The sequence below is a fragment of the Cavia porcellus genome, unplaced genomic scaffold (genome assembly GCF_034190915.1).
Source record: "Cavia porcellus strain 051 isolate PalLab524CR breed Dunkin Hartley unplaced genomic scaffold, mCavPor4.1 scaffold_24, whole genome shotgun sequence".
NCBI classification, from domain to species: Eukaryota; Metazoa; Chordata; class Mammalia; order Rodentia; family Caviidae; genus Cavia; species Cavia porcellus.
Window position 1 is genome coordinate 6,832,924 of NW_026947507.1, and position 26,726 is coordinate 6,859,649.

Below are 26,726 nucleotides of genomic sequence, written 5' to 3' on the forward strand. Positions count from 1 at the left end.
TGGCTGGCTCACCTGGATGGATGATCCAGGAATGAGGTTTAAGGAGAAAATCACTAGTTCAGTTTTTGACACAATGCATTTGATTTGCATAAAAGACTGGGCAGTTGGATTTGTCTCCTAATTCATTTCATTTCACTGGAAAATGAAAAATCAAAAATCAGTATACTACCTAACCAGTTGTTTAATTTGCTTGAAACTGTCACATAAATACTTTGAACTAGATTAAAACAATTATAGCCATTTTTCCTCCAGAGGCAAAGACATAGCAAAATCAAACTTTAAAATAAATTCTCAATAATTTGGTAAATTGGCTTCTTCACAGACTAGTTTTTGATGAACTGTTTTTAATAAACTAATACCTTGGATTATTTCCACGGGAGATTAAGGGAAAATATTCATCTGTATTTGATTGATAATGCAATGTGTAAGGATGAAGTTGCCTAGGGAAACAGTATGGTGTGAGCATATAGATGACCAAGGACTAATCCTTGAGGAACACCTACTCTTTAAAAGATGAATATGCAAAGGTTGAAAAGGACAAGCCTTAAGACAGAAGAGAGTCCAGAGCTAGGAGAAGAAAATTAGAAGAGTATAGAGTCAGAGAAGTCAAGGAGAATGGCCAGAAAGGTTGAGTGGAATTGCTACAAAGTCAAGTTAGATAAGGATAGAAAAATGAAATAATATGAAAGTTACCAATAATTTTTTAAAATGGATTCCAGTGGAGTGAATAAGGGAAAGACCATATTGTAGAGATGAGTAGCAGATGAAGAAGACAGTGAATGTTAATGCTAACATTTTTTGAGATACTATTTGACCACTAAACTAAAAGGACATGCAGCACCAGAGGAATTTGAGATAGAGGCATGATTATGCAAGATTTTAATCCATTAAAATACATTTTAAAAAATTGTTTTGCTGGAGACTATGAGGATAGTATCTAAAGTGGGATAAATTGTGAATGAAGAAACACAAGGAGAATATTGGTATATTCACAGCATGCACTTTGAGATTGTAGAGCAATAGTGATAGAAAGGCTAAAAATTAAATATGATTCTTTTTAAAAGTAATGTGAAGGCTATGGTAAGACTTATAGTTAATTGATTGTCTAATGTAGATTTTTAAATTTGTATTAATTAGTCAATACTACTAATATAAAAATAGTAATAGCTTCTTGCAGATTTTTTGAGAATCCATGAATAAATTGTGTTTATATGTAGTGAGCATTTAATGCGTGTTAGTATCTATAGTCATCATCATCACTTGAATTTACAAGCATGATTTAAACTTTTTAAAATATAGTGTTATAATGACATTCAACAGGAAAAATGATGCAGTGTATAAATACAATAGTAGTTGATTGTTACAGTGTTTTGGAAAACTAGGAAATTTGTTTTATCACTTTTTAATAACATCTAAAAGGTGGATTTCCCTTGTAGAGCTAAAATCAGTAATTATTTTTACATACCATCAAAAATTATCTTATTTAGATTTTTAAAAATATATTGTTATTTAAAATTTTTAGTAATACAAGGAAGTATTAAGAATAAAATGAACATAAACCTACAGTTTAAGAAATAAAATATTTCCAGTAGAATTAAAGTCCCCTTCTCCACTTAACTTGTATTTATATAGATAGCAACTCCATATGAAATGAAGAACTTATAGTCTAAAAATCCTTTGAAAAGCTATCTTAATGGCTCTTTAGTCTTTTTTTTTAAAAGCTAGTAGAGTTGAATATTGTATGTCTCTGGTAGAAGGACTATGTCTCCATAAATAATTTACCATGAATATCTCATAAACCCTTCAAAACTGAAGAACGTATATAACTTCCTCTTTTGATAATTAGATTCTGAGCATTGCATAAGAGCATGCACCTGTACTTTTGTGCCATTTACTTTTCTTTTTTCTTACTGCTACATTTCAAAAATCATAAGTATTATTTACATTTTGAAAGTGTCATTATGAAATGAATGCGTATAGTCTACACAGTTAAGTTTACATGCTAAGTTCTAACTTACAGACCTGTGATTTTAACTACTTGATTACATATTTATATAAACTGTCTTGGGTGAAGGATGTTGTAACATAGAAAAGACATTTATTTATCTCCGTGAAAATCAATTTGCTAAATTTTAAAAACTTAGTTCCTCCCTGTCAATCATAAAATGAGTTTTGTATTGCTTTTAAAAAAAGGTGCACAGGGCCTGGGGGTTTAGCTCAGCGGCATAAGCACCTGCCTTGCAAGCAGGCGGTCGTGAGTTCGATCCCCGGTACCGGAAAAAAGAAAAGAAAAAAAAAAAAAGTGTGTGTGTAACTGACATTAAAAAAAAAAAAAAAAAAAAAAAGGTGCACAGAAAAGAATACCTTTAAAATGTTGAATTTGATGCATTATTAATTATCCAGAAATAATTCCATTGACACATTGAAAAAAATATCAGTTGTCACTGTAGAAATGCAACAAATTATTATTTACAAGTTCTCCTATAATGCAGCTCTGTTACAGATATGTTACTGGCTCATTGCATACCAGTACCGACCTGGAGATTGTTCTTAGGCAGGTATTAGGTACTCCAATTGTTTTTTGTTCTGTTTTGTTTTGTTTTCTGTACTGAGGATAGAACTCACGACATGGCGTCTGCCAAGCAGGCACTTATGCCACTGAGCTAAGTCCCAGCCCCAACTCACACTGTTTTTACTAATCTAGTGATTATTGCTTAGTATAGACAATTTATGGCTATGATACAATGATACAAACTAGTAACATAAAATAATATCTTAGATTCAAATCTTGAGGTTAAAAAATTTACCTTAGAACATGGAAGTTTGGTTTTGAATTATGGTTTTAGATGGTTGCTAAATATGGATATACATTACATGACATATTTATTATCTAATTGTTCTATATTTATTTTAGTTGCTAAAACGTGGAAGTCACTTTCCAAACAGGTAAGTTAAAGCTCTTGACATACATACGCTTGCATATATATACATACATACATACATTTTTATGTACTTTACATGTATAATTTTGCAATTAAAATCAGATCGTGTAATTTAAACTTTTGTATCTGATTTATTTCATTTAATATTATGGTCTCAAGGCACAATCCATTTACCTGCAAACATTTCACATGTATCCCTCTTTGTGGCAGAGCAGTACTCCATTGTGTATAAATACCACATTTTCTTTATTCTCTTTCATGAAAAACCCAAAATATAAATAAAGAGAAAAAAAACACTTAAATAATAGAAAGTAGATAGACCTTTGTCAAATTGAAAAGGGAACAGAAATAGAAGGGGAGAGAGAAGGAGGAACAAGGAACTAAAAGGGAATTGAAAAAATGGAAACTGAGCCTTCGTAGATGGGAATGGGAACAAGAGTTGGAGGAAGGAAGCAGGGAGGATGGTGATGGAAGGGGGCAAAAAAGGAACTAAAATGTATTACGGAGATGCAGTCTCCCCTCAGTAAATGTAATCATTAGACATGCTAATAAAAGAATCAGATGATAGTACTTTTTTTATCCTGCAGAGGGTCAGAATATAAAAAGATGGACAATTCTAATGACTGGTCAAGATTAAGGATACATCTCATGTGCAAATGTAAATTGATGTGTTCTCTTTGGGGAACAATTTGGTATCATTTACTAAAATTGAAGATGTACATTCACTATAACCAGCAATTCCATGCCTGGGTTTCAATTCTATGACAGTGCATGCACATGTACTTATTAAGATTACATTTGAATGTACTCTGTGACCCAGTAGTTTCAGACCAATGTATACACCAAAGAAACCACTTTTTATGCACCAGAAGTTCACAAAAATGTTCATAGTTTGTTTATTATGGTAAAAAAACATCATAATAGTAGGAATAATAAATTTTGATATATTGGTATAGTAAATGCTATGCAACAGTGAAAACAAGTGCATTATAGCAATGCTTTCCTAGGTGAGTCTGAATGAAACAATAGTAAATAAAACAAGCAATTTACAAAACCATAAAATATAATTCCATTTATATGAAGCCCCAAACTGGAAAAGTAAAAACCTTATTTTTAGTGATATATTCATAGGTAGGAAAACTAAGGAATGCTAACAAAAATTTAAGACAGATTTGGCTCGAGGGGAAGATGCAGGGCCTGTCAGGGTGAGGGGCTCAAAATGGCTGTGTGTACTGATCATTTACTATTTTTAATTTGGCCGTTTCCAACTTCTTAACTAGTAAAGGGGATTCCTCAGAACATATAACAAGTGTCATTTACTTTTTAAACTTTAGAGACATTTTCTTTACATAGACATGCTGCAAATATACTAGCTATTACTCTTCCACTGCATTTTATGAAATAATCTAGCAGAATAATAGATCCCATTAGCTTACATTTCTAGCTGGCCACCAAGTACTATAGGTTAGGTGGCTTTAAAAACATGCATTTGTTTTCTCATACCTTTGGAAGTAGAAACCTAAAATGTGGATATCAGCAAGTTAGTTTCTCCTGAGACCTTGCTTCCTGGTTTTCAGATGGCTGTCTTCCCTTTGCCTTTCCAGTCTTTCCTCTGTGTATATCTGTCCTAATCTCTTCTTATAATAAGCATATTGATCTAGTGGATTAGGACCATGATAATCTCATGATCTTATATAATAACCTTACTTACCTCTTTATAGGACCTCTCTCCAAAATAGTCAAATTAGGAGATACATATGAATGTGAATCTGAAGGTGCAGAGGACACAATTTAGACCATAACATACTGTAGGACAAAAAAATTTAAAAGGAGAGAGGCTGCTATAAGATTTAGAATACTAGAAAACAATTTGATTGAAAGACAAATGTAAAAATGCATACATTTCAAATTTAGTCAAATTCAGTAAACATTTTTATCAAGATTGCTGCTTACTATAAGATCAATGAACTAAAGTTAGCACCATGCTGGCGTTGTGTATCTACACCAACAATGCCAGTGCTAGCTCCAAATAAGGCATATTTCACAATGGCAACAAGAACTGTTAGGAACTCCACAGTGTCCTCAACAGAAAGTGTGAGAGACATTATTATATTTCAGTTTTAGAAAGATGAGTATCGTGTTCATGAACAATGACCTAGTTCTTAACGATAATAATTTCCTCCAAATTTATCTCTAAATGTATTACCACTGTAATAAAAATTCCAACAGAATTTATTTAGGATTTAACTTTTTAAATTCATTTGTATGAGTGTTGGCTGCAAAATTTAGAACAATTGTGAAAAGGAAAGAAGAAAAAGAGCCCACTGAGATGAGAACAAAAGGCTCTTGCATATTGAGATTAATAATAGAGCTATAATTAAAATATATCATTATAATTTTTAAAAGAAGATCAAGGTAGTAAAATATATATAATCCAGAAACAGATCCAGGTATTTATGGGAAATCCATCAATCATTGTAGAAAAAAATTGACCTCTTCATCGTAGTCATTAGAATAATGGACTTTCTATTTGGAAGCAAATATAATTAAACCTCTATACCACTACCATATTCAAAAGCTAATTTCACATGGATTATGTTCTTATTTATGAAAAATATTCCAGAAGATTAAGCAAAAAATTAGAGGTTTTTTAGATGAGACATGGACAAAACAAAATGGAAATTATTGAAATATTTTACTAAATTAAATGTTAAAAATGTTGGCACCGAAAAAAGTATCAGTAGTGTTAAAGAAATATGCTTCAGCATATTGTGAAACAAATTATTAAGAACAAAGACTTACAGTCATACATACACTCCAGTAAATTAATAAATAAACAAACAAAATAATCAGCTTAGCAAATGGACAACCAGTGTAGTGCAACATTCCTATAATCCCAACATTTAGGAGGCTAAGGATTGAAAGTTCAAGCCAGCCTGGGTTGTATAGTGAGTTCAAGACTGACCTGGGCTATATTATTTTTTTTAAAAGTTGTGGACAAACAGGTACAACAGGCAATAAATACACATAAAAGATCTCAACATCACTAATAACCAGAGATAAACAAATTAAACTGCACTATAATACTATTTCTTGGCCTCCAGATTGTTAGCATCCAGAAATCTGAAAATTCCTATAATTAGCAAGGATAAGAAGGAACCAGGTAAGAAAATAAATCGGTATGCTTACTTTTTGGAGAAATTTGGCTTTTGCCAATAAAATTGAAAATGCTTATCAGAAATCCCACTTCTACAATATGTGAGCCAGAAAAATGTTTGCACATTTACACTAGGATTCCTGTTTGTTGTTTCCTAAAATACTGTAATAATACAAATTTAGAAATAATATAAATGTCAGTCATTAGGAAATGGATAAAATTATGTACAGACATACTAAAAGTAAATATAATAGTACAGAGTAAAACTGAATACTTATAGAGTAAACGTGACTAAACCTTGCAAAGTCAGGTTGTAGAATAATACAGATCAGCAGTTCTTTAAAATGAAGAGACCTTTTCAAAGATCTATAAAGCCAAAGTCATTTTCATCTTTACTGAGAAGATACTTGTTTTATTCATTCTCCATGCTCTCAGAAGTGTACAGTAGAGTTTCCTAGAGGTCATGATGAGTAAAATCATTGCTCTGACTGCTAATGGAATGTGTGCTTGCCTAATCTTGGTGAAGAATGGAAAGAACTGAATGTCAGCTATTACTGATCACTGCTTTGTAGCCACTAATGTGGAAATGAAAACTATTTGATAGGAATATATGCCCATTATACAGGAAGCATAAAGGTAAATTACAAAACAGTATATAAGAGATTAGTTAATATTTTCAATCACAAAATACTATGTAAAGGTACCTCACTAGGGAATTAGACTTAAAAAACGTTCAGTAAACTTCAGTTTGACTCCTTGGATTATAGTTGTTTGTGTTGAGTAATTTTCTTGTAAATATATTAACTACACTACATAAATTTTTAAAAACTGTATTCACTTAATAAAATCATATAAATCCTTTAAAATCATGTATAATTTCAGGAAACTGAATTTAATAAATATTTATTTGTTACCTACTTGCAATATTGAAATACAATTCTGATACTAATCATCTGAAGACAGTGACAGAGTCTATCAGTTCAAGGGTATAATGCTTAGCAAGATGGCTGTCATCTCAGATGCTTACCTCAAGTTCAGGGGTCTTCAGGCCAACACATTTATGGCCTTACTGCCTACAAAGCTAGGAGTTTCCTATAACTCCTCTTAGGTTTCATAGTTTTCTAGAATGACTCATAGAACTCAGGAAAATGTTTGACTTATGATTACAATTTTATTATGAAGGATATAAATTAAACCAGCAAATAATCAAAGGATTAGGTCTTGGAGGCACCTGGTGAAAAAATTCTGCATCCTCTCCATGTGAAATCAGACTGTGTCACCCTCCCAGCACATCAGTGTGTTTATCAACCTGAAAGCTCCACTGAGCTTGGTCTTCAGATCTTTTCGTTGAGTTTTATTACCTGGGCATAATTATTGAATCATTGGCTGTGTGATTGAACTCAGTCTCTAGGACTTTTCCTTTCCCAACAGGTCTAGCTGGGTCGATGCAGTAATCTAATTACAGTAGCTCCTCCTGGTGACCAGCCACCATCCTCAGTCATCTCAGTAGAGACCCAAGAATCATGCAGGGAATTAGATTCTCCCAGAAACCAGGGAGAAAGCCCAGATTCTTTTTTGTAAAGCACTACTGTAAGAGCCCAGGATGAATACTAAAAAAGTAAGATTTTCAGCATGAATGGAAATATTAAGATTTTAATAAATTTTAAGTCCTTAACATCAGCAGAAATTTTCAAGAAAAACTGTGTCAATTGGGTGATCTAAGCCAGAGAAACTAGATTATTACTAAGATAGGCTGCTTGGAGCCAGTAAGACTCTGCCTCTCTCATTTACTAACTGTATGACCTTGAGTGAGGTATGTTGCCTACTTCTAATTTTCAGTAAAATATGCATAATGAGGATTTTTTAAGAAATAAAATACAGTACTATATGAATCCATTGCTGGTCAGATAGAGGGCATTCAAGGGTAACTATGATTCAAGAGTAAATAGTCGTAAACTCTGGAGCAGTTTAAGCTAGAACAAATCCAATTAGAGGCATTGAAATGGAGAGAAATATCTTTCATACAACTGATGATATAAATCAAGCAACATAAAGTGTATGAAAAATGCCTTTTAAAGGACATCTCATACTCTAGTAAAAATATTTTTACTTTTATCTAAACAGTAAATATACTTTTCATGAATATCTTTTCATTATTATTCATACCTGAACTTTATCACTGTCATTGGTACCTTAATCAGCCAGTACTTCTCACCTGTAGCATCTGTTACCTGCAATGGAGATATAGTACCATAAAGAAAAATCAATGAAAGAATCCACAAATGGGCTTCAAAGGCCCTTAAACCCACTAAAAATGTTTCTGTCTTTGACATCCTCAGGATATCATAGTTTCCTGGTACTATTGCTTTGCAATTTAAAAATGGTTGCTTATAAATCTCACAGAGAATTTTTATGTGCAACTTGTCAGGTTTTCTTAAAGTACTGAGAATACTAACCAAATTACAGTTTTAACTTACTTTCACAAAGTCTTCACAATAAATTAAAAAGTCATTTTATTATATGAGTCATAAAAGCCTACTTGGAAAATGTGAGGTCCTGAGTTTGATTCCTGGTACCAAAAACAGAAGGGGAAGGTCTGTAAAAGCTGATAACTAAGCAGCAGTTGAAGTCTGTTCTTTACTGAATATTTGTTAAAATTAGAAAAAAAATTGCAACTAGATACAGTAACCTAATACCCCTGTCATCTACATCATCCAGTGTCATCATTCTTGAGGTAACTAAAATAATTTTCATTCCTTCTTAGCATATTCCTTTATTTATCTATGTCCTCTACTCAAAGCCCCTCAAATCTACCAGTGCCACTAAAAAGAATGTGAAGTCAGGTGATCATCTCCTGATGAGAAACCATAGCTTTCATAAAACTATAGCTTTATAATGGGCTTCAGAAATTAAAGCAGAATATCCTGCTTTACTGTAATTTGGTTGTTTAGTTATGAAATTTATCTGAAATTTTAGATGGCTTAATTTAGTACAGTGTTTTCACTATTAATATATGCACTGTGGACAAATACTGATCTTTGTGTTGAATGAACTACAGGCAGAAAATGGGATAAATAATGCCATAGTTCAGATCTTTCAAATGAAGAATTTTTTGGCATGGATAGTTAATTTTTAAGTGCTGTATAAGAAAAATGTTTCTATTTATTAATCAGGATTATGATATTTTTCCATCATAGGAATTAAATCAGATGCTCTCAGAAACACCACCAGTTTGGAAGGGATCATCAAAGCTATTTCGAAATCTTAAGGAAAGAGGTAAATTAGCATGAGTATATACATTTTGACATTGACACTGTTATTTATAATGTCATGTATACATATTTTCTCATAGACAAAATAATTCTAAAATTACAAATGTGTGTATATATTGAAAAAATATAAAATTTTTCTCATAGAATTCTAAAATCACAAATGTGTGTATATATTGAAAAAATATAAAATATGAATGATTCTGGGAACTGTTATTTTTGAGTAGTGTGATCAAGGCAGTTTTTAATGTTATTTGATACATGTATTCCTGTCTTTTACATTTTTTTACAGAAATAGAAAATTTTTTTGATCTTTTTGAGATAAGATTTCATTATGCAGTTCAGGCTGGCCTTGAACTCACTTTGTGGCCTTGAACTTGCAACAGTCCTTCTGCCTCAGCCTGCAGAGTGCTGGAATTACAGGTGTGAGCCACCATACATGGCTACAAAATATGAACTTTTATAGTTTAGAAATGCCCTTGAACCATAATGAAAAGCAAAGCACAGTTTACTGTAGAAAGTATTTTCCAAAAATACTAGATCTTCAAATGTCTATTTTTCTTCTTTCCATTTTATTTGTAGGGAATTATAGATATTCCTAAATATAATCAATATGAAAACTTCTTATGCATGTCTTTTGCCAACAAAATTTAAACATGTTTCTTTTATAAACAACACTCACTGCAAAATCCACTTGTTTCAACTTTGTCTATATGCATGCATCTAATTTAATTTATTAATTCATGCATTAGTTGGCCCTCAGAAGTAATGCGTGCCTTTTACTGCAGCTTTCTTTCACAGTGTACTTTTTGCATTTATTTATAGAAAAAAATTAATAAAACATGCTTAATCTTACAATAGAATGTTTCCTAGGTATTCTTGTTTATATTCTCAAATATAAGAATATACAAAGATTAAAGAATTAAAGTTATTTTTCTTTTTCATCAAAGAAAACCAAAGATATTGGTCTGAAAATATTATACTTATTTTACTACGAAGACAAATACATTAAAGGAATTGTTACAATTCATATATTTTATCTAAGTAGAATAAATAGTTCATATTATTTCCACCTGGCTCACACTGAATCCAAAAGAAAGAAGTTACTTTGTCTTTTATCTTAGATATTTCCTAACTCTACTTTGAGAAACACATGTCAAGATCTGTTAAGGGTTCGTAGGAAGTTTCTCCTGGAAGTTCTCTTAAAGATCGCCATGCGTATTTTAAACTGATTTTCATTGCTCCGAAGGAGCAGCTAAGTAGGATGAATTTTAAAATTTTCCCTTAATACATCTTATGAGAACATTAAAATTGAACCAAATAGAGAACAAATGTATGGAAGAAATTCATTTTAGTTAAGAAAAAGGCTTAATGTAGAAATACTGCCCACCCCCACCCCCACCCCCACTCCCCAACTCCACCCCCTGAGATTGTTTAGCACAGTGAGGACTATCTGCAGTGCTGGAGATGTTCTGTTTGTCTGCTGTCTTGGGAGCCATAAACCAAAAGTGGCCAGTCTGAGGAACTAAACTTTTAATTTTGATTAATTTAAACTTAAATATCTACACTTGGCCAGTGGCCCACTGGGTAGTTTGCATCTGTATCGTCCTGTTCAAATTATTAAGGCAATCAGTTATCCCATTAGAACCTTTAGGTCCTGTAAACTAGTGAAGCAGAGAAACTGATTTGTGGCTTTTAAATAGACATTAAATGGGTAATTTTGAAGCTAAGTCTTTAGAACTGTTAATGATCAATTTTAAAATGAAGAAATTTATCTGTTTAAAACATTACCCAGGAAGAAAATATTGTGCAGTTTTAAAATTAGTTGATATGTAATGCTAAAGAAAAAGTGTCACATAGATTTAGTTTTACAACTAAGCCTGTTGTAATGTATCATAATAGGGGAATTAAACAATGTAATACTTATTTAAAAACTTCTAAAAAATTTTTACTGAATTTTCAAAAGAAAACTCATTTTGTTCTTATTCTCTTTCTAAAGATTGCATGTTCAGTATTCATTTAATTTAGTATTCATTTAAGTTTTAGTATATTCATTTTAACTTTTCTTCGATTGTGACTAACCTTAAATCAACTAAAGAGTTTTATAGTTTTTCATATTTGTAATTGGAAGGCATTAAGAATCTAAAACTCATCTTTATTAGTATTTTCCTTATTAAATTATGAGTTTCACTTTATTCTGCTTTCCTGTGGATTAAGCCACTTCCTTAACCACGTAGTCTTACGATAAGTCCCTACCATGAAAACTGTGATCAAGACTTTCACTCTTAAGTAACCACTCTCACAAGGGAAATCTTCAGTTAATTATCAAATAAAAATATATAGCAGTTACTAAAATTCTTTATGTCAACCAGCAACTCTGTGTATTTTATCAGATGAATTAGAGCACGTTGGTGACATGGGATTGTGGAGACAGCAAGGCCATTTCCAATCCTATTTCTCTTTTGTCCTTTTGCATTTGTGCTTTTTTCTTTTTGAGGGATCACTATGAAATCTAAGTATTGTATCTTTATATACATTGACCATTTCAGAATCTTTCTCCCATAACATTCATGGCGATCAACCAGAACTATCTGTCTATAGGCCACAATATTCTAGTATAAACAAAAGAGGAGAATGCTTTGAAAGCCTTCTGGCTAGTTCCCTTCATTTTTCTGACAAACTGCCAGACAGTGACTCCACGTCTCTTTGTTCTATAACAAATAGAGTAGCCTCAAAGAACATCAGATAAAATAGACATTTAATGTTCACAATCTGATTATTTAAGGATTTTTATACTCTTTTACCAAACATCAAATTATGTGCTACCTAGATAAGTATTATAGACTCATTCCTAATTTAATTATCTCTGTATCTCCGTGGATGTGTCAATAAAGCCATTAATTCTAGTTTTGGGTATTACAGTACAAAGGCAAGAATTCAAGTAACAGGATGTATATTTTTATTTACTTCAACCAATCTCCTTTTAAAGTTTGTAATTACAGATTTATAGAGAACTCCAGGTACGTATATTATAATCCATTCAATTGATATAAAAACTTAAGATTACTTTTAATAGAAGCATTGTTTGTCAGAATAATAAATGATAATTTTATAGCAGAAGACTGGTGAATATAAACTTTCATTCAATACAAAATCAAATTTCTAAGCAAGCATATCTAAATATTTTATTAACTGTTAAGTAATTAAGCTGGTTTTTTTTTAGTATTAGCCATTTCTGACATTTTTGTGTGAGATTCATGCATAAAAACTAGCAATAAGTTTAAAAGTTACAACTAAACACAATTTTGACTTCTTATGAATATATTTGAGAGCATTAATGAGGATTTTGTATGGGGCTCTACAGTAGCATACGGAACAATGAAAGTAAAATTAATTTTGCTGCTTCTTTTACAGACTTTAGACTGCTAATTTAGCCTCATTTAAAACAATATTTAGCATCCACTTTAAAGCTATAGAGTACACATAGTGTTTGTTTTTATTTTGATGCATATCAAATAATATTTCATATAGCATAATTGATACTATTTTTCTTCTAGGTGTGATTTCTTACACAGAATATCTTTTTCTTTTGTGTATTTTAACAAGTAAGTATATTCATTAAATCTATTTGTAGATACAATTTTCTTTTTTAACCTGAATCTTATAAAACAGATCTTTCTTAACTTATTTTACTATTGAAAATTGCTTTAGGTCTATGTTTATTGTATTATAAAAATGTCTAAATGACACAGAAAAATGTGAAGTATAGTGTTGTCAAGAGTCGGGAAGTATCTTGGGAATAGTAATAAAATGTGTATAAATTATAAATCTACCACATACCTATTTATTGTTCCTTTTAATCTACATGACACCCCAGCAGTCAGGGCATATAATAATGTTTCCACACACTCATTTGAAAAAGCTTGCTCTGCCAGACTAAGTGAGAATGAGTCGTGAGTCCCATACCTGGGAGTCGTGAGAATACCCGTCATCCAGCCAACAGCGGCTTTGTTACTCTCATCTTCTCACTTTGCAGCAGTTCTCATGAAATGTGTTAGGCTTTACTAATGTTTTCGTTTCAGAAATACTTCTTTGCATTTACTGGGGGACACTGCATGCTCTAGTGCTGTTTACTCTGCTCCAGCCACGTGGCCTTTCTGTTCCTTGAATTCTTACTGCACAGATCTGGAGCTTGTGCTTTTTCTGCCATCAGTGCTTTGCTGGAGAACCTTACGAGAATAAACATCGTGCAGTTGCATTTCAGGTGTGAAGCTTTAAAGGACTGCTACCTGACCTTTCTAAAATAGCTCCACTTCCCAGGTCTCTCTTTTTCTTCATAGCACTTAAGTTAATTTAAAGTATTATTGGCTTATGTGCTCTTATCTGTCTCTTTTCAGTGGCAAAAATATCTTATTCATGTCCTATCAAGGACAGTGTCTTACACATAGCACACTCAAAAATAGTTGATGAATGAAGAAAGAAATGAATGAGAATAGAATGTTGTTCTTGGAATTGCCAATTGTGGAGACTTGTGGAGGTATATGGAAAAAAGAATATCAATAAAACTGTCATTAGAAACAAGTTTTAACATACAGTGTACTTACATGATTAGAAAATTTACACCACTATACTGTTCTTTAATTAGCAAAGAATGATGTTACATTTAGTTCTAGTGTAGCAAGTTTTATAGGGGAGAAAAGAATGTGTTCATGACACAGATGTGTTTCAAAATTAACATGTGTCCTGCAGAAGTGAGCACGTGTTTCAAAGTTATATTCTTTTATTTTTCGCTATTTTATTTCTGGATTTAAAATGAAAATAAAATATTACTGATGTATATTGTGCAGCTTGTAGTAGGGCCACCTGAAGTTCTTCCAGCCTGAAATAGTGATGGTGCAGTCCAGTCAATAACGAATACCAACATGAACATTAGAGTGAGTCCAAGGAGCGTCTCAGACATGGATTGAAAAGCATTCTTACTAACCAGAACAATAGTGAGTGCAAAGTTAATAGTAATACATACTCAAACTGAAAGCCAAAATGAGAATAGTGCTGGTTAAAGAGCTGCTTGTTGAAAGCGGGTAGGTGGGTTTTGCTTAGAAGTTCCCTTAGACACTGTGAAGTTTCCTTGAAGTTCAGGGCACATCTATAGAAGCTTTAAAGAGTTTTAAAGGGAAAATTATGGCATGTTGTTTATAGACTGCAGCCAAGAAAAGTGTGAGAAGAGGGCTGGGAGGGGGTAGGCTACATAATCTACAGTGCATGTATGTGTTTCCTCTTTACCTTTTACTATGGATTTCCCCGTTAAATCAGTGTTTATAAGGACTGCTGTTCTTGATATGTTGTTAAGATCTTTTTGAAGTATACAGCAGTTGGGAGGCTGAGGCAGGAGGATCACTGCCAGTTCAAGGCCAGCCTGGGCTACAAAGTGAGTTCAAGGCCAGCCTGAACTGCAGAGTAAGAGCCTGTCTCAAAGAAACAGAAAGAAAAAAAGAAAGAAAGAAGGAAAAGAGTGTGTGTGCATTTTTATTACTTCTCAAGTAAATGATAATGAAAGTAAGGTTAGATTTCTAAAACACACGGAAGAAATGACCTAACAGAAAGGACTGACTTCTGTCAGTTTCACGGACAGTGAAGAAAGTCGGGCTGTGTGCTTCTCTCTTTTCAGGTTCAAGATTTCATAACAGGTAACATCAGTGTATCTGTGTGGGGGTGTGGGGGAGGGGTCTGTTTTTAAAAGTTTTTGCTAGTGATTCCAAAGGAAAGGTCAAATATTTTGAAAAAGACATGTGCAGTGACTCCTCTTTAAAAGACACTTTTACATTTTCTTCATTCCTAGGCTTTCTTCTCTATGCTTTAGAATTGAAAGAAAGGAAGTGGTGATCTTCATTATATATAAGGTTCCTGAAAGTGAAGCAATTTGAAAGTTTTTCAAAAAACATTTGCCCCATATTTTTAGGAGTTGAGAATTACATATTGAGACTTCTTTTATTTTATATTTCTGTTTTTGAAGTCTGTAGAAGTCTAAACTCAAGTCTGTAATTTCTTGGACTTGCTGTTCATTTCTGTAGGTCATTTCAGTTACAGTTCTCTAAAGAATGAGGACTGGTTCATTGTGTCATAATTAGTTAATCATATTAAAATATTTGAAATATAATGAGCTGATATTTTCCTTTTTATCAAATTGATAGGCTTTTCATACTCCAGAAGGAAATCAGTTTTTTCCTGTGAGTGCTGTGCAGGATCACATAAAGACAAAGCATATCACTCAGTTGGGCTGTAGCTCAGTAGTAGAGTGCTTGCCTAGCATGTGCAGGCCCTGGGTTCAATCCCAGCTTCACAAAAGTAAGACAAAAATAAAGTACATTATTCATTGTGTTATTAAGTCTTCTAATAGATGAACCAGAAATATGTATATTTCTATATAGCTTTTTTATATTAATAGTAACATGTTGCTTTAAATTTCTTGGTTTAAAAAGGTATTTCTGTACAGAATATAAGTAACTGTTTACAACTAAGATAGATTTAAAATACATTTTTGTATTTTATAAATACTTTTTTGTTTTTTATGGCAGAGCCACATGCAGGTTTTAGAATAGCTTTCAACATGTTTGACACTGATGGCAATGAGATGGTGGATAAAAAGGAGTTTTTGGTGGTATGTACTTTATATGCTACATTTTATCAATAAATACTTCCCACTTGTATTTTATGGTTTTGCATTATTAAGAATACTACTATATAGGAAAGTAAAAAACTTACGCTTTCACCTGATTTAATTAACTGTTATATGCTTATACACTTTGAATATTTACATTATAAAGATATAAATCCTGTTTAGTATACAAAGATTATTATGGTTTATGTACTATCTGGAAGTGTGGATATATTGGATATTTTTTGTTGGATGAGTATCAGGCAATCTTGAGATTATTTTTGCCAAGTTAATACTGAGTCTCCATCATACTTTTTAAAAACCTTTTCTTTTCTGTTTATGACTGGCATTGCCTGATGCAGTGTTCCTGTCTTGGGCTTACTTCCCTGTTTCTTCCATTGTCTGTGACCAATAGCTGACAGTTCTAAGGTATTTTCTTTCAGTATTTTCATTTGACTGGTCCAGCCTTGGGAATTATCTGACATCTGCTGGTCATTTATCTTCCCATCTCCCTTTCTAGAATTCTTTTTTCTCTTTTTACCTCTGTATCCCACATGTGTTTCTGTGGCAAAAATACCTATTGTGTTTTTGTTCTAAAGTGTAAATAAATATTAATATATTGCTTAGAGTAACAAGATCTGCCCTTAACATTAATGTTCAACTCTGTCTTTGAACTCTGTTAGTTAAAAGAAAAAGGGAGGGCAACATACATAACCATTTTGTTTTTATTTTTCCTTTGTAACAGCCACTAAAAATCTCTCAATAAAATCGTTTCATGATCTTCAAATTTTCTTCAGAGGTACAACACAAAAGAAATATAGGAAATTATTCTTTTGTTTGGTAGGAAGAAAAGAGATAAAAACCATCCATTTAACATTTGGCCTTTCAAAAGGAATCAGACTAATTAATGGTGTCTATCAGAAAGTTTAAACTAACACTCATGTAATCCTTGGCCGTGTGAAATCCCTTAGCCAAAGCCACTGGACTGGAACCTTCATTCTGTTACGTTATAAAGTAGTGGGAACGCGGGGGCTTTCACTTCCACTGCAGTACACGGACATACATTCTTACCATCTTAAAATAGGTTTAATTAATATAGTTTTGTTTTGATGACACACAGCAATATTTTAGGAACTTTCAGAAAGAAACTATTTGTCTAAATAATTTTGAATAAGAATTGTGTACCTAGACTGCCAAGTTCTACCCCACTGACATAAAGATGAATTTTTGGAGATCTTAATTCTTTCAGAGCTGCTCAGGTAGTCTGTTGTCACTGGTGGCCTATGCCTATAAATCCAGCTACTCAAGAGATGAGGCAGAAAGGTTATAAATTGGAGATTATTCTAGACAGCTTAGCAAGATCCTGTCTCAAAAATTAAAAACTAACAACTAAAAACATTTTTTGAAAGTTGCTTATGTAGATATCTTTTGGAACATAGTCTGTGGAGTTGGGAGATAAAACCATTCACACTGATCTCCTATTCTTTTCCAGTCTACACTCCTGTAAAAACCTATCCTTGTTGAGGGCTGATTTTTTTAGATGTACTGCTGCCTCATAAGTGATATTTACTTGTTTCTTTGCAAATGGAACCTAAAACAGAAGGTGGAATTATTTGCTAAATTATTTGTATAAGTTTAAAATCTTGGGAAGTAACATTTTTATTTGACTTTCAACTACTAGTGTATTTTTAAAAAAGATTGAAGTAATTGTCCAAATTATGTACATAAGTGCAGTAAGCTCTTTTTTTTTATTGGATCCAAAGGACAAATGACCAATAAATACATAAACATCTGTTAATCATCTCTGGATATTTTGTTTATTTGTTACTTATACTACTTGCAGAGAGGATTTATGGATCTTCTGTTAAAAATAGAGTATGAGTTTAATAATGAACATTCATGTTCTAGAGAAATGCAAATCAAAACGACACTGAGGTTCCATTTTAATTTTGAAAGAATGGCATCATCAAGAAATCAAACAATAACATAGCTGGAGAGACTGTGGGGAAAAGGAATCCTTCTGTATTGTTGGTGGGACTGTGAACTAGTACAACTGCTATGGAAATCAGTATAGAGATTCCTCTAACCATAAAAAATAGAAATTCTGCTGTTCCCAAAAGAGCTGAAAACACCATATCACAGGCTGCGGATTTAGCTCAGTAACATAAGCGCCTGCCTGGCAAGCACAAAGTTGTGACTTCAATCCTCGGTACCCCCCTGCAAAAAACCCCAGGATATTACAATGATACATACCCATCTTTAAAACAGTATAATTCGTAAATCCTGTAAGTGGCCAACACATCCATTACCAGATGAATGAATAAAGAAAGCATAGCAATTATACACAAGGGAATACTCCTCTGCCACAAAGAAGGATAAACAAGTCCTTTGTAGGAAAATGGATACACCATAAGACCTTAAAGTTAAGTAAGAGCAGACACACAGCTTAAATATTACATAGTTTCTCCTGTATCAGAAATCTAAGACATAAAAAACACATTAGGAAATAAGATAATTTTATATAAAGGAGAAGGGAACCAAGAAATGAAAGGAGAGTGCAGGGAGGGAAGGAGAAAGGGATGAAGAGTGTGTTTCACACATGCAACAGTACTCATGAGGAATGTGACCATTATGTACTGCAAACATTTACTAATAAAAAAAATGTAAAACAACGAGCTTTCCAGAAACTGATGAAGAGGTAAGATTAGCTTTCATTTTTAAATTGTAGGGTTTTAAAGAAGAAAACACCACTACTACTAATAATTAACATTTATTGAGAACTTCCTATGAGACAGGAAATGTGCTGAGTACTTTTAATATTTATCACCCACAAGGTGAGGAATTACCTCCATATCCCAGATAAAGAAAACAAACCTTAATTAAAGTAACTTTCCTGAGGAATTATACCTGCAGAGCCTATTCTCCCACCACCATGCTTGAAGAAGCTTTGTATGTCATCTGGTCCGTCCTGACTTAATACCTGAGCAAGTTGGAGCCCAGTGAGGGCTCAGTGCCTGTCTACCGTAATAAAATGAATTTATGACAGAAGCTGAACTCAAACCCAGAGTCCTTCAGTATTACTACAAAGGTGCAATAGGTTTTACTTCTGTTTCTGTGTGGATCTCAGACTGCTTGTCTTTCTTTACTAGTGATAAATTAAAAACTAGAGCATTAAACATTTAACTTAACCATAGGTCACCATTATTTTTCTTTCTCTTGAGAAAAATACTGAAATCAAAAAATATATTTCATGTAGTTTAAATGCTCTTGATTGGTTAAATTATGTTCTTTGTTTTGGTAAAACACCTGGCACAGAGTGGTAATTAGTGCCTTGAAACTCTTGTTGGATATTAACTTTTAGATTTATCTCCTCACAGCTTCAAGAGATATTCAGGAAAAAAAATGAAAAAAGAGAAACTAAAGGAGATGAAGAAAAGCGTGCGATGCTGGTAAGAAATACTTTATAGTAGTTGCAGGTGGGTTTTCCAGGTGAGAATTATTTTATTCATAATGAGAAGCATTAATTAAATTAAATTTAAATTAAGTTCTAGAGCTTTAGAGGTATTTCTTTATTGAAAACATTCTAAAATTCTTATGTAGAAAATGACTTCAGTATTTATATACATCAATATCAATATTTATGCTAAATATTGATATTAAATATCTGTACTCATAATCACATTCATTAAGTCATTTTCATCCACGTTGTTATCTGTGAGATTTGAAGGGTATATCTTACAGTAGCTTAATACAGATCATTATGCATGTAAAAATTTAAAGGTGAATTGCAAAGATTTACTTGTATGAGCAAATTTAATGTTGATATTACAATATGAATGTTGAAGCAAGTACAAGGAAATAATATGTTGCTTTGCATCCTTAGAAATATAGATTCTAGGGAGACAGGTGGTTTAGCTTAGTGGCATAAGTGCCTGCCTGGCAAACATGAGGCTGTGCGTTTGATCCCTGGTACCAAAATATATATATATATATATATATATATATTCTAAAAAATAGAAATATAGATTCTTCTGTGAGCCATAATATTCTTATCTTATTATGAAGTTAGGAAGTTAGGATTAACATTTCCTTCCACCCTCTATAAGCTTTTTGTTGTCACAAATATTTCATCCAACAGCAGACAAATTCATGTATTAAAAATAGCAAATGAGTTCTAAAACCTTACTGTTAGACTTTGTACTTGATGCTCTGCATGCATTCCCTCATTTCATCTACCTGGCATTTTAGTTCAGATCTGCATTGTTTATAATATGACTATCAAGTTACAACCACTCATTGTTATTATTAAACATAGCAAGGAATATTTGTACAGAGCTTTACTGTTGAGTGCTGTCAGTGAGAGATGAGTTACAGATTTATTTCTGAATTGTTTTAAGAAAAGTTTTAACAGCCAATTTATGTAAGTTAGATTTCAAGAATAATACTTAAATTATAGGATAAAGCCCACTGAGCTACCTGTGGAGATTGATGACTTTAAAAAGCATTTCTCTACATATAAACAAGTTATATATTATTCTTCTATTCTTTAAAACTAAGTTTCCTTTCTTATGTATTTGGTAGGGAATGCTTCACTGACCTGTATATATACAAAACAAAACAAGTTAGGGTACAGTGGTGTAGTTTAAATTCAGATAGAAGTCCTCTAGTTAATCCAAGTTAATGAGATTATACTATGTCATAATTATAAAATATTTACATTAAATTTCTTTCATATTGGCTACAGTGAAGAGCCAAGTTCTGTGCGGACACTAGTTTTAGTTTTTCCTGTGTACATTATCTATCATTTTTCTTACAGCTTTCTCCCTTTTTTACTTGATGTATGAATTGGATTGAATGTCAGTGCTTAGAATCATTGTATTTCTACTAGAAGATACATAAATTCTCTTTGGAAATAGTATAAATAACAAAGCAATTATATTTCTATCCATTGAAATATTATTTACTAAGCTATGTTATCACAATGATTAATACAATTCGACTTCAAATGATATGTCATTAATAACTTACTTGTCAGTCAATTATGGTTACAGGTAATCTATCAAAATTAGAATGATCACTTATTTTTCCAATATATTATGGAAATAAAAATTGAGAAGATATTTAATTCTATAGGCTTCTTTGCTAATACTCCAAAAGCTGCATTTATGAAGCTATTCATAGGGTTTATTAAGTACAATTTTTAAATTATAAGACAACTACTAATGCCATTTTTAATACTTTGCTAACATTGCAATCAGCTCTGTGGTTTTTTTTAAAACGGTCATCTGTAAGCATTGTTAATACTGGGGGAGGTTCATCAACTACTGATAACTATATGATAGTAAAATAGCCTATAAAGTAATATGTATTTCATAATGCTGACAACCCGCTTTACTTAAACTAGATATAAACATAAATATATTTGGACTGAATATGCATTACATAGATAAGATGATCCATGTTTTTAAAAAAATCTAATAAGTGTAATGATAATTATTAAAAATGAAGTTAGCTATTTTAATTTTAGGTAGAACAGTTTAAACTACTGCACTGTTACTAATTTGGAAATGAAGCTAATATTAGTCACATGCTAACAAAATTCACTATATTTCTGGTATCAGTGTCTGAAGATGAAGAAATATGGTATGGTGGATAAAAGTACAGGTTTTGAAGTGGGTCAGACTTGGTTTCAAAGAGAGACTTTGCCACTTAATAGCTATGTAATTTTGGATAAGATATGTAACTTTTCCATATATCAATTTCCTCACCTGTCACTATGGACATATTCATTTCTAGGTTTAATAATAATGATAATTAGTTTTAACTTGATAGTCACAATATAAACAATGCAAATCTGAACTAAAATTTTATTTTATAATATTTTAGCTATAGAAGATTATGTAAAATGGAAGGTGACATTTTCAAAGTGCTAGAAATGATAATATGATTCATATTCTTAAAACATTTTAGTTGAATTCTAAAACTTAGCTCATTATGAAAACATACAAATTGCATCAGAGACACAGCATAACAGGCTCAGAAAACATATATTAGGGGTTTGAATATTAGCTCTGCTACTCTTGTTACTTTGTGATTTTGAACATCATTAACTTCTCTGTGCTTTAGGCTTTTCATTTGTACAGTTGGAGTAACAGGAGTAATGACTGTATACAATTTTTATGGGGACTAAATTAACTAAAACACAGCCACCCAGCTGTATGTGAAATGTAATGAACACTTAAAAAGGTTAGCTAGTAATAAAATTTAATAGAACCACATAGGTACTTTAATATATCCAAATCTAAACTAATCCAGGCTAAATTTAGAAATACTTGCATATCAAAATAAAGCTATGCTTCAAAAGGAGCAAAGTAAATGTAGCATTTCTTGGGGCACTTATGTGCTAAACACTGTATTGTGTCCATAATAAAGTTACTCCATTTAGTCCTCATATGATTTTCCCAGGTAAGTATTACACCTGTTTTGCAAATGAGAAAACAATCAGAGGCTAAAGTGGCTAGTATCATAACACTGATAATAGCAGGACAAGCTTCCAGAGCAGGTGTCTCGTATTATTTCCATGCTCATGCTGCTGTATCTGGAGTTTCCTCTGTCTCATGTGAAATTACTGAAATCTGCGTAAATAAAATTGCATGTTTAAGAGAACATGTTTTATCCAAAGCAGTAGGGCTCTCAGAGGGTTACTATAAAATGGTTGAAATGAGCACAAATTCATCCAATGTTTAATTACAATAATTTAAAGAACTTTGCTACTCATCTTTAACATTTATCCCACTTGTATTGTGTATGTGCTCTATGAAGAATGTAGCATAATGATTTGCCCTTCCTAATTGATTATTTTGTCGTCTTTTCTTTTTTCTTTTCCTGTACTTGGGTTCATTCTGAAATGTGAAACTTCATTTGGCCCTTTGTGCTCTATGTCAGCGTCTTCAACTTTATGGATACCATTCTCCTACTAATAGTGTATGTACAATACTTTAAATGTTCTTTATGTATATATCCCACACCTGTTAAACTTAATAATGTTTTTATAAAGTTTTATCTGTTATTCAAAATGTTTTGAAATTTATTACAATATGGTGCAATCAATTAAAAATTTTAGATTTCTTCCTAAATTTATGAGACTAAAATATACAGAATAATTATATATCTTTATTAATTGTATATTATTTACTTATAGTAAAGGAAAAGGAAGTCAGGTGTGGTGGTGCGCACCTGTAATCCCAGCATTCGGGAGACTGAGGCAGGAGGATCGCCATGAGTTCAAGGACAGCCTGAACTACACAGCGAGACCCTGTCACCAATAATAATAATAACAATAAAGGAAAAGGAGTGAAGAACCACTACCAAAAGCTGGTAGAATCATTAAAGTGTTTTTTATTTTTCAGCAGTATTTGAGGAGTTATATAATAAATAATAGAGCAGAAGATAGGTTATCTCTTGCTGAATACAGGCATTTTAAAAACTAGATCTATTTATCCAATATATAATCTTCAAGTCTAATAAAATATTCTAATAGTCAATTTTAGTTTTCAGTATTTCTCACAAATTTTTAAAACACTGCTGCCTGCCTATTTTCTGTGTTCTACAAAAAAAAATATTGGTATAAGATGTTATTTGGTAGGTTTTAATATAACAGTGTATTGTGTCATTTCTCAAAGAAAACTATGCTTTTTGGATTCTCATTGTTTTGAGAGATTTGAGAGTTCCTATCAGTAAACTGAGTTTTCATCTTTAATTTCTTTTAAGATAGTTAGAACTTGTTAACATACCTTAAAATAATTAAGAATAGACCATAACCCTGTTAAAAATGTAAACATGCACAGTTCACTTCCCAGAGATCATTCAGCCACGTTAAAGGACTCCTTAAACCAGAGATTCCACCTGAGGAACACTGAGGTTTTTAACTACTGCAGTTTTCATTTTTCCTTTTGTCTCAAATAATTTTTATACAGGATGATTGTTTTTTAGAAATCTCAGAATAATATTATTGTTAAAAGAAAACAGACCCTAAGCTAGCTCTTACACAAATTATATACCCTGTTACACCAATTGTATCACTCAGCCATTAAGAGAATCGCACTGAGCAGACTTTATTGCCTAGTATTTCATTTCTGTTATGTGTGTTCATAGGAAAATGTACTTATGATTTTTACATTTTATCAAATAACGTTTTTCTTTTTATAATTTCATTGAAAACAGATTTTTTCCATATTTAAAGTGCACATATTAAAGTACATAACTTGATATCATTTTTATCCATAGACAACTCCTTTTGGAGCTTAGTTGGTTTTTATAAACTTCCTTCCTATAAAAACATTTTTGCTCAAAAACAAACAAAAAAATTAATGTAAAAATTTTAAAAAATTCAAACGTAAAAGTATATATAAAATACCACTGATGTATTATCAAAATATCATGTTATAGTGATATTAACTGTAAGTTTCCAGAGTTACAGATTCTGAAGTGATTGAGTATATAATTTGAGTGCAGATAATAGAGCTGACTGTAATCTAAGAGATTTAAAATAACCAGTTTCTAGGTTTAGGACAAAGTTTCTTCAGGAAATAAGTGGTTATCTTGTTTTATAGACAGATTCTCTGAGCTCTGTAGTAGACTGTTCTATAAATACTCAGTATTACACTTGTTTAATTAACAATTAACACTCTTACAGCCTAAATCCAAATTACTTCCTCCTATAGTGAAAGATTGAGCATCTTCTCTTGTATCCATAAAGCTATCTGCTACCCTGTATGAAATATAACATTTTCTGTTCCAAATAATCGTCATTCTTTTAATATTTCTACTATCAACATTCAGTTATCACACAGCGATGCAAAAATATAAAAATTCAAAAGAATAAAGGTTGCCGAAGTTAAATGTGTCTGACTTTGGCATGCTTTGTGTGATTTTCAAAAATTTTTTAATTAAAAAAATTTTTTTAATTACCCTAACTCCATTGCCATTAGAAAACATACTAATTTTTATACCAATTATTGGACATATATTGAGATTATTTTAAAATAATATTCCCCAATTTGGGGAACAGTGTTGTAATTACCATATATTACCATATACCATATATTACCATGTACATATACATATATTACCATATATGTGTATATATTACCATTCATATTAGTTATGTATTTTAAATCTTCTCAGTTGTTTTGTTTTGTTTTGTTTTTGAGACAAGGTCTCACTGTGCAATTCAGGATGTCCTTAAATTCACTATGTAGCCGAAGCTGGCCTTGAACTCAACTGTGATCATCCTGCCTCACACTTCCAAGTGCTGGGATTACAGGTGTGCACCACCATGCCAAGCACATATTCTCTGCTATTAATAATATTTTTATCTTCTTGATTTTGCTACCGTATTGTACATAACAATAGATTTATTAATTTCTACTCATAATTATCTTAATTTTTGTTTTATATATTTTGCAACATTATTGTTACATTCATAAGAATATATATATATCCTAGCAAATTGAGTCTTTTATTATGTACTCTACTAGATTTCTAGAAGTGCTTTCTGCTTTAAAAACTATTTTAGATGTTCAAAATTAGATATTTTAGATATCTTGATTAACATTTTATATGTTTATTTTGCTTGTACTTTCTATTTTTTGTTGATTTTTTAAATTTTTTCCTGTATTTCTGGTGAGACCTTCTCTCATTTGGGGGGTTTGTCTTTGTTGTTTTGTTTTGTTTTCAATCAGGATCTCACCATATAGTTTATGGTGATCTTGAACTCACATGTAGCCCAAATTGGCCTTGAACTCACAGGGATCCTCCCACCTTAGCTTCTCAATGCTGAGATTATAGGTGTGTGTCACCATGCCCAGCTTGCCTTCCCTAATTTTTAAAATATTTTTAGTTTATAATTAATTATAAATATAACTATAATGAGTAACTGAATTATAAAAGTTTAACCACCATGTTGATCAAAATGTAGAATATTACTGTACCCCAAAAAACTATTTCGTAAATGTCCACAATCATAATCCCTTGATCCTTCAGAAGATAACCACAGTCATAATTGTTACGCAAATCACTTATTTGCTTCCAACTATATATCTTAAGCAAAATAGTTTCATTGTTACCCATTTTTGTGCATCATGCACATAAAATATTGTGTGAATTTTTTTGTCTTTGGCTCACTTACAGTTGTCCAGTCGTTTCATCCTCCTTGTGTGTACCACAGTTATGGTTCCTTCTCTTATTGCTGTAAGCTGTGGCTCTCAGACATTTTGGTCTTGTGATCCCTTTACATTGTTGAAAATCATTGAAGATCCTAAAGAGATTTAGCTTATATGGGTTATATCTATCCATGTTTGCCATATTAGAAATTAAATTGATTATTTAAAAATATATGTTAATCCACTTTAAACAACAATATGAAGCTTTATATATGTTGACATGAGCAATTCTATGAAAAATAACTTCTTGAAAACATAGTGAGAAGATTGGAATTCTTTTACATTCTTTATTGATTGGCTTAATAGAAGACAACTAGTTTTTCATAACAATTTTTCCTGGGGGTTTTTATTTTAAAGAGAATAAAACAAAACAGAACAAAGCAGATTAGAACAGAACAATGTAAGCAATATAGGACTTCAAAACAGGACAACAAGAAATCAACAGTGGCTACCATAATTTCTCTTACTTTCTTTGAAATA

The 26,726-nt window shown here is 31.8% G+C and overlaps 1 protein-coding gene across 3 annotated transcripts in view; it reads left to right on the top strand.

Moving 5' to 3' along the window:
• Micu3 (mitochondrial calcium uptake family member 3) overlaps positions 1 to 26,726 on the top strand; it is an 88,314-nt gene that overhangs the window by 34,528 nt on the left and 27,060 nt on the right. Inside the window, exons 3-8 of one of the 3 annotated variants that reach the window (XM_063234599.1) lie at positions 2,915 to 2,946; positions 9,297 to 9,375; positions 12,926 to 12,973; positions 15,944 to 16,026; positions 19,401 to 19,472; positions 22,969 to 23,007. In XM_063234599.1, the coding sequence (XP_063090669.1) occupies positions 2,915 to 2,946; positions 9,297 to 9,375; positions 12,926 to 12,973; positions 15,944 to 16,026; positions 19,401 to 19,472; positions 22,969 to 23,007 (353 nt within the window). The remainder of the gene's footprint in view (positions 1 to 2,914; positions 2,947 to 9,296; positions 9,376 to 12,925; positions 12,974 to 15,943; positions 16,027 to 19,400; positions 19,473 to 22,968; positions 23,008 to 26,726) is intronic. The other 2 variants (XM_063234600.1, XM_063234601.1) reach the window with 2 other exon arrangements.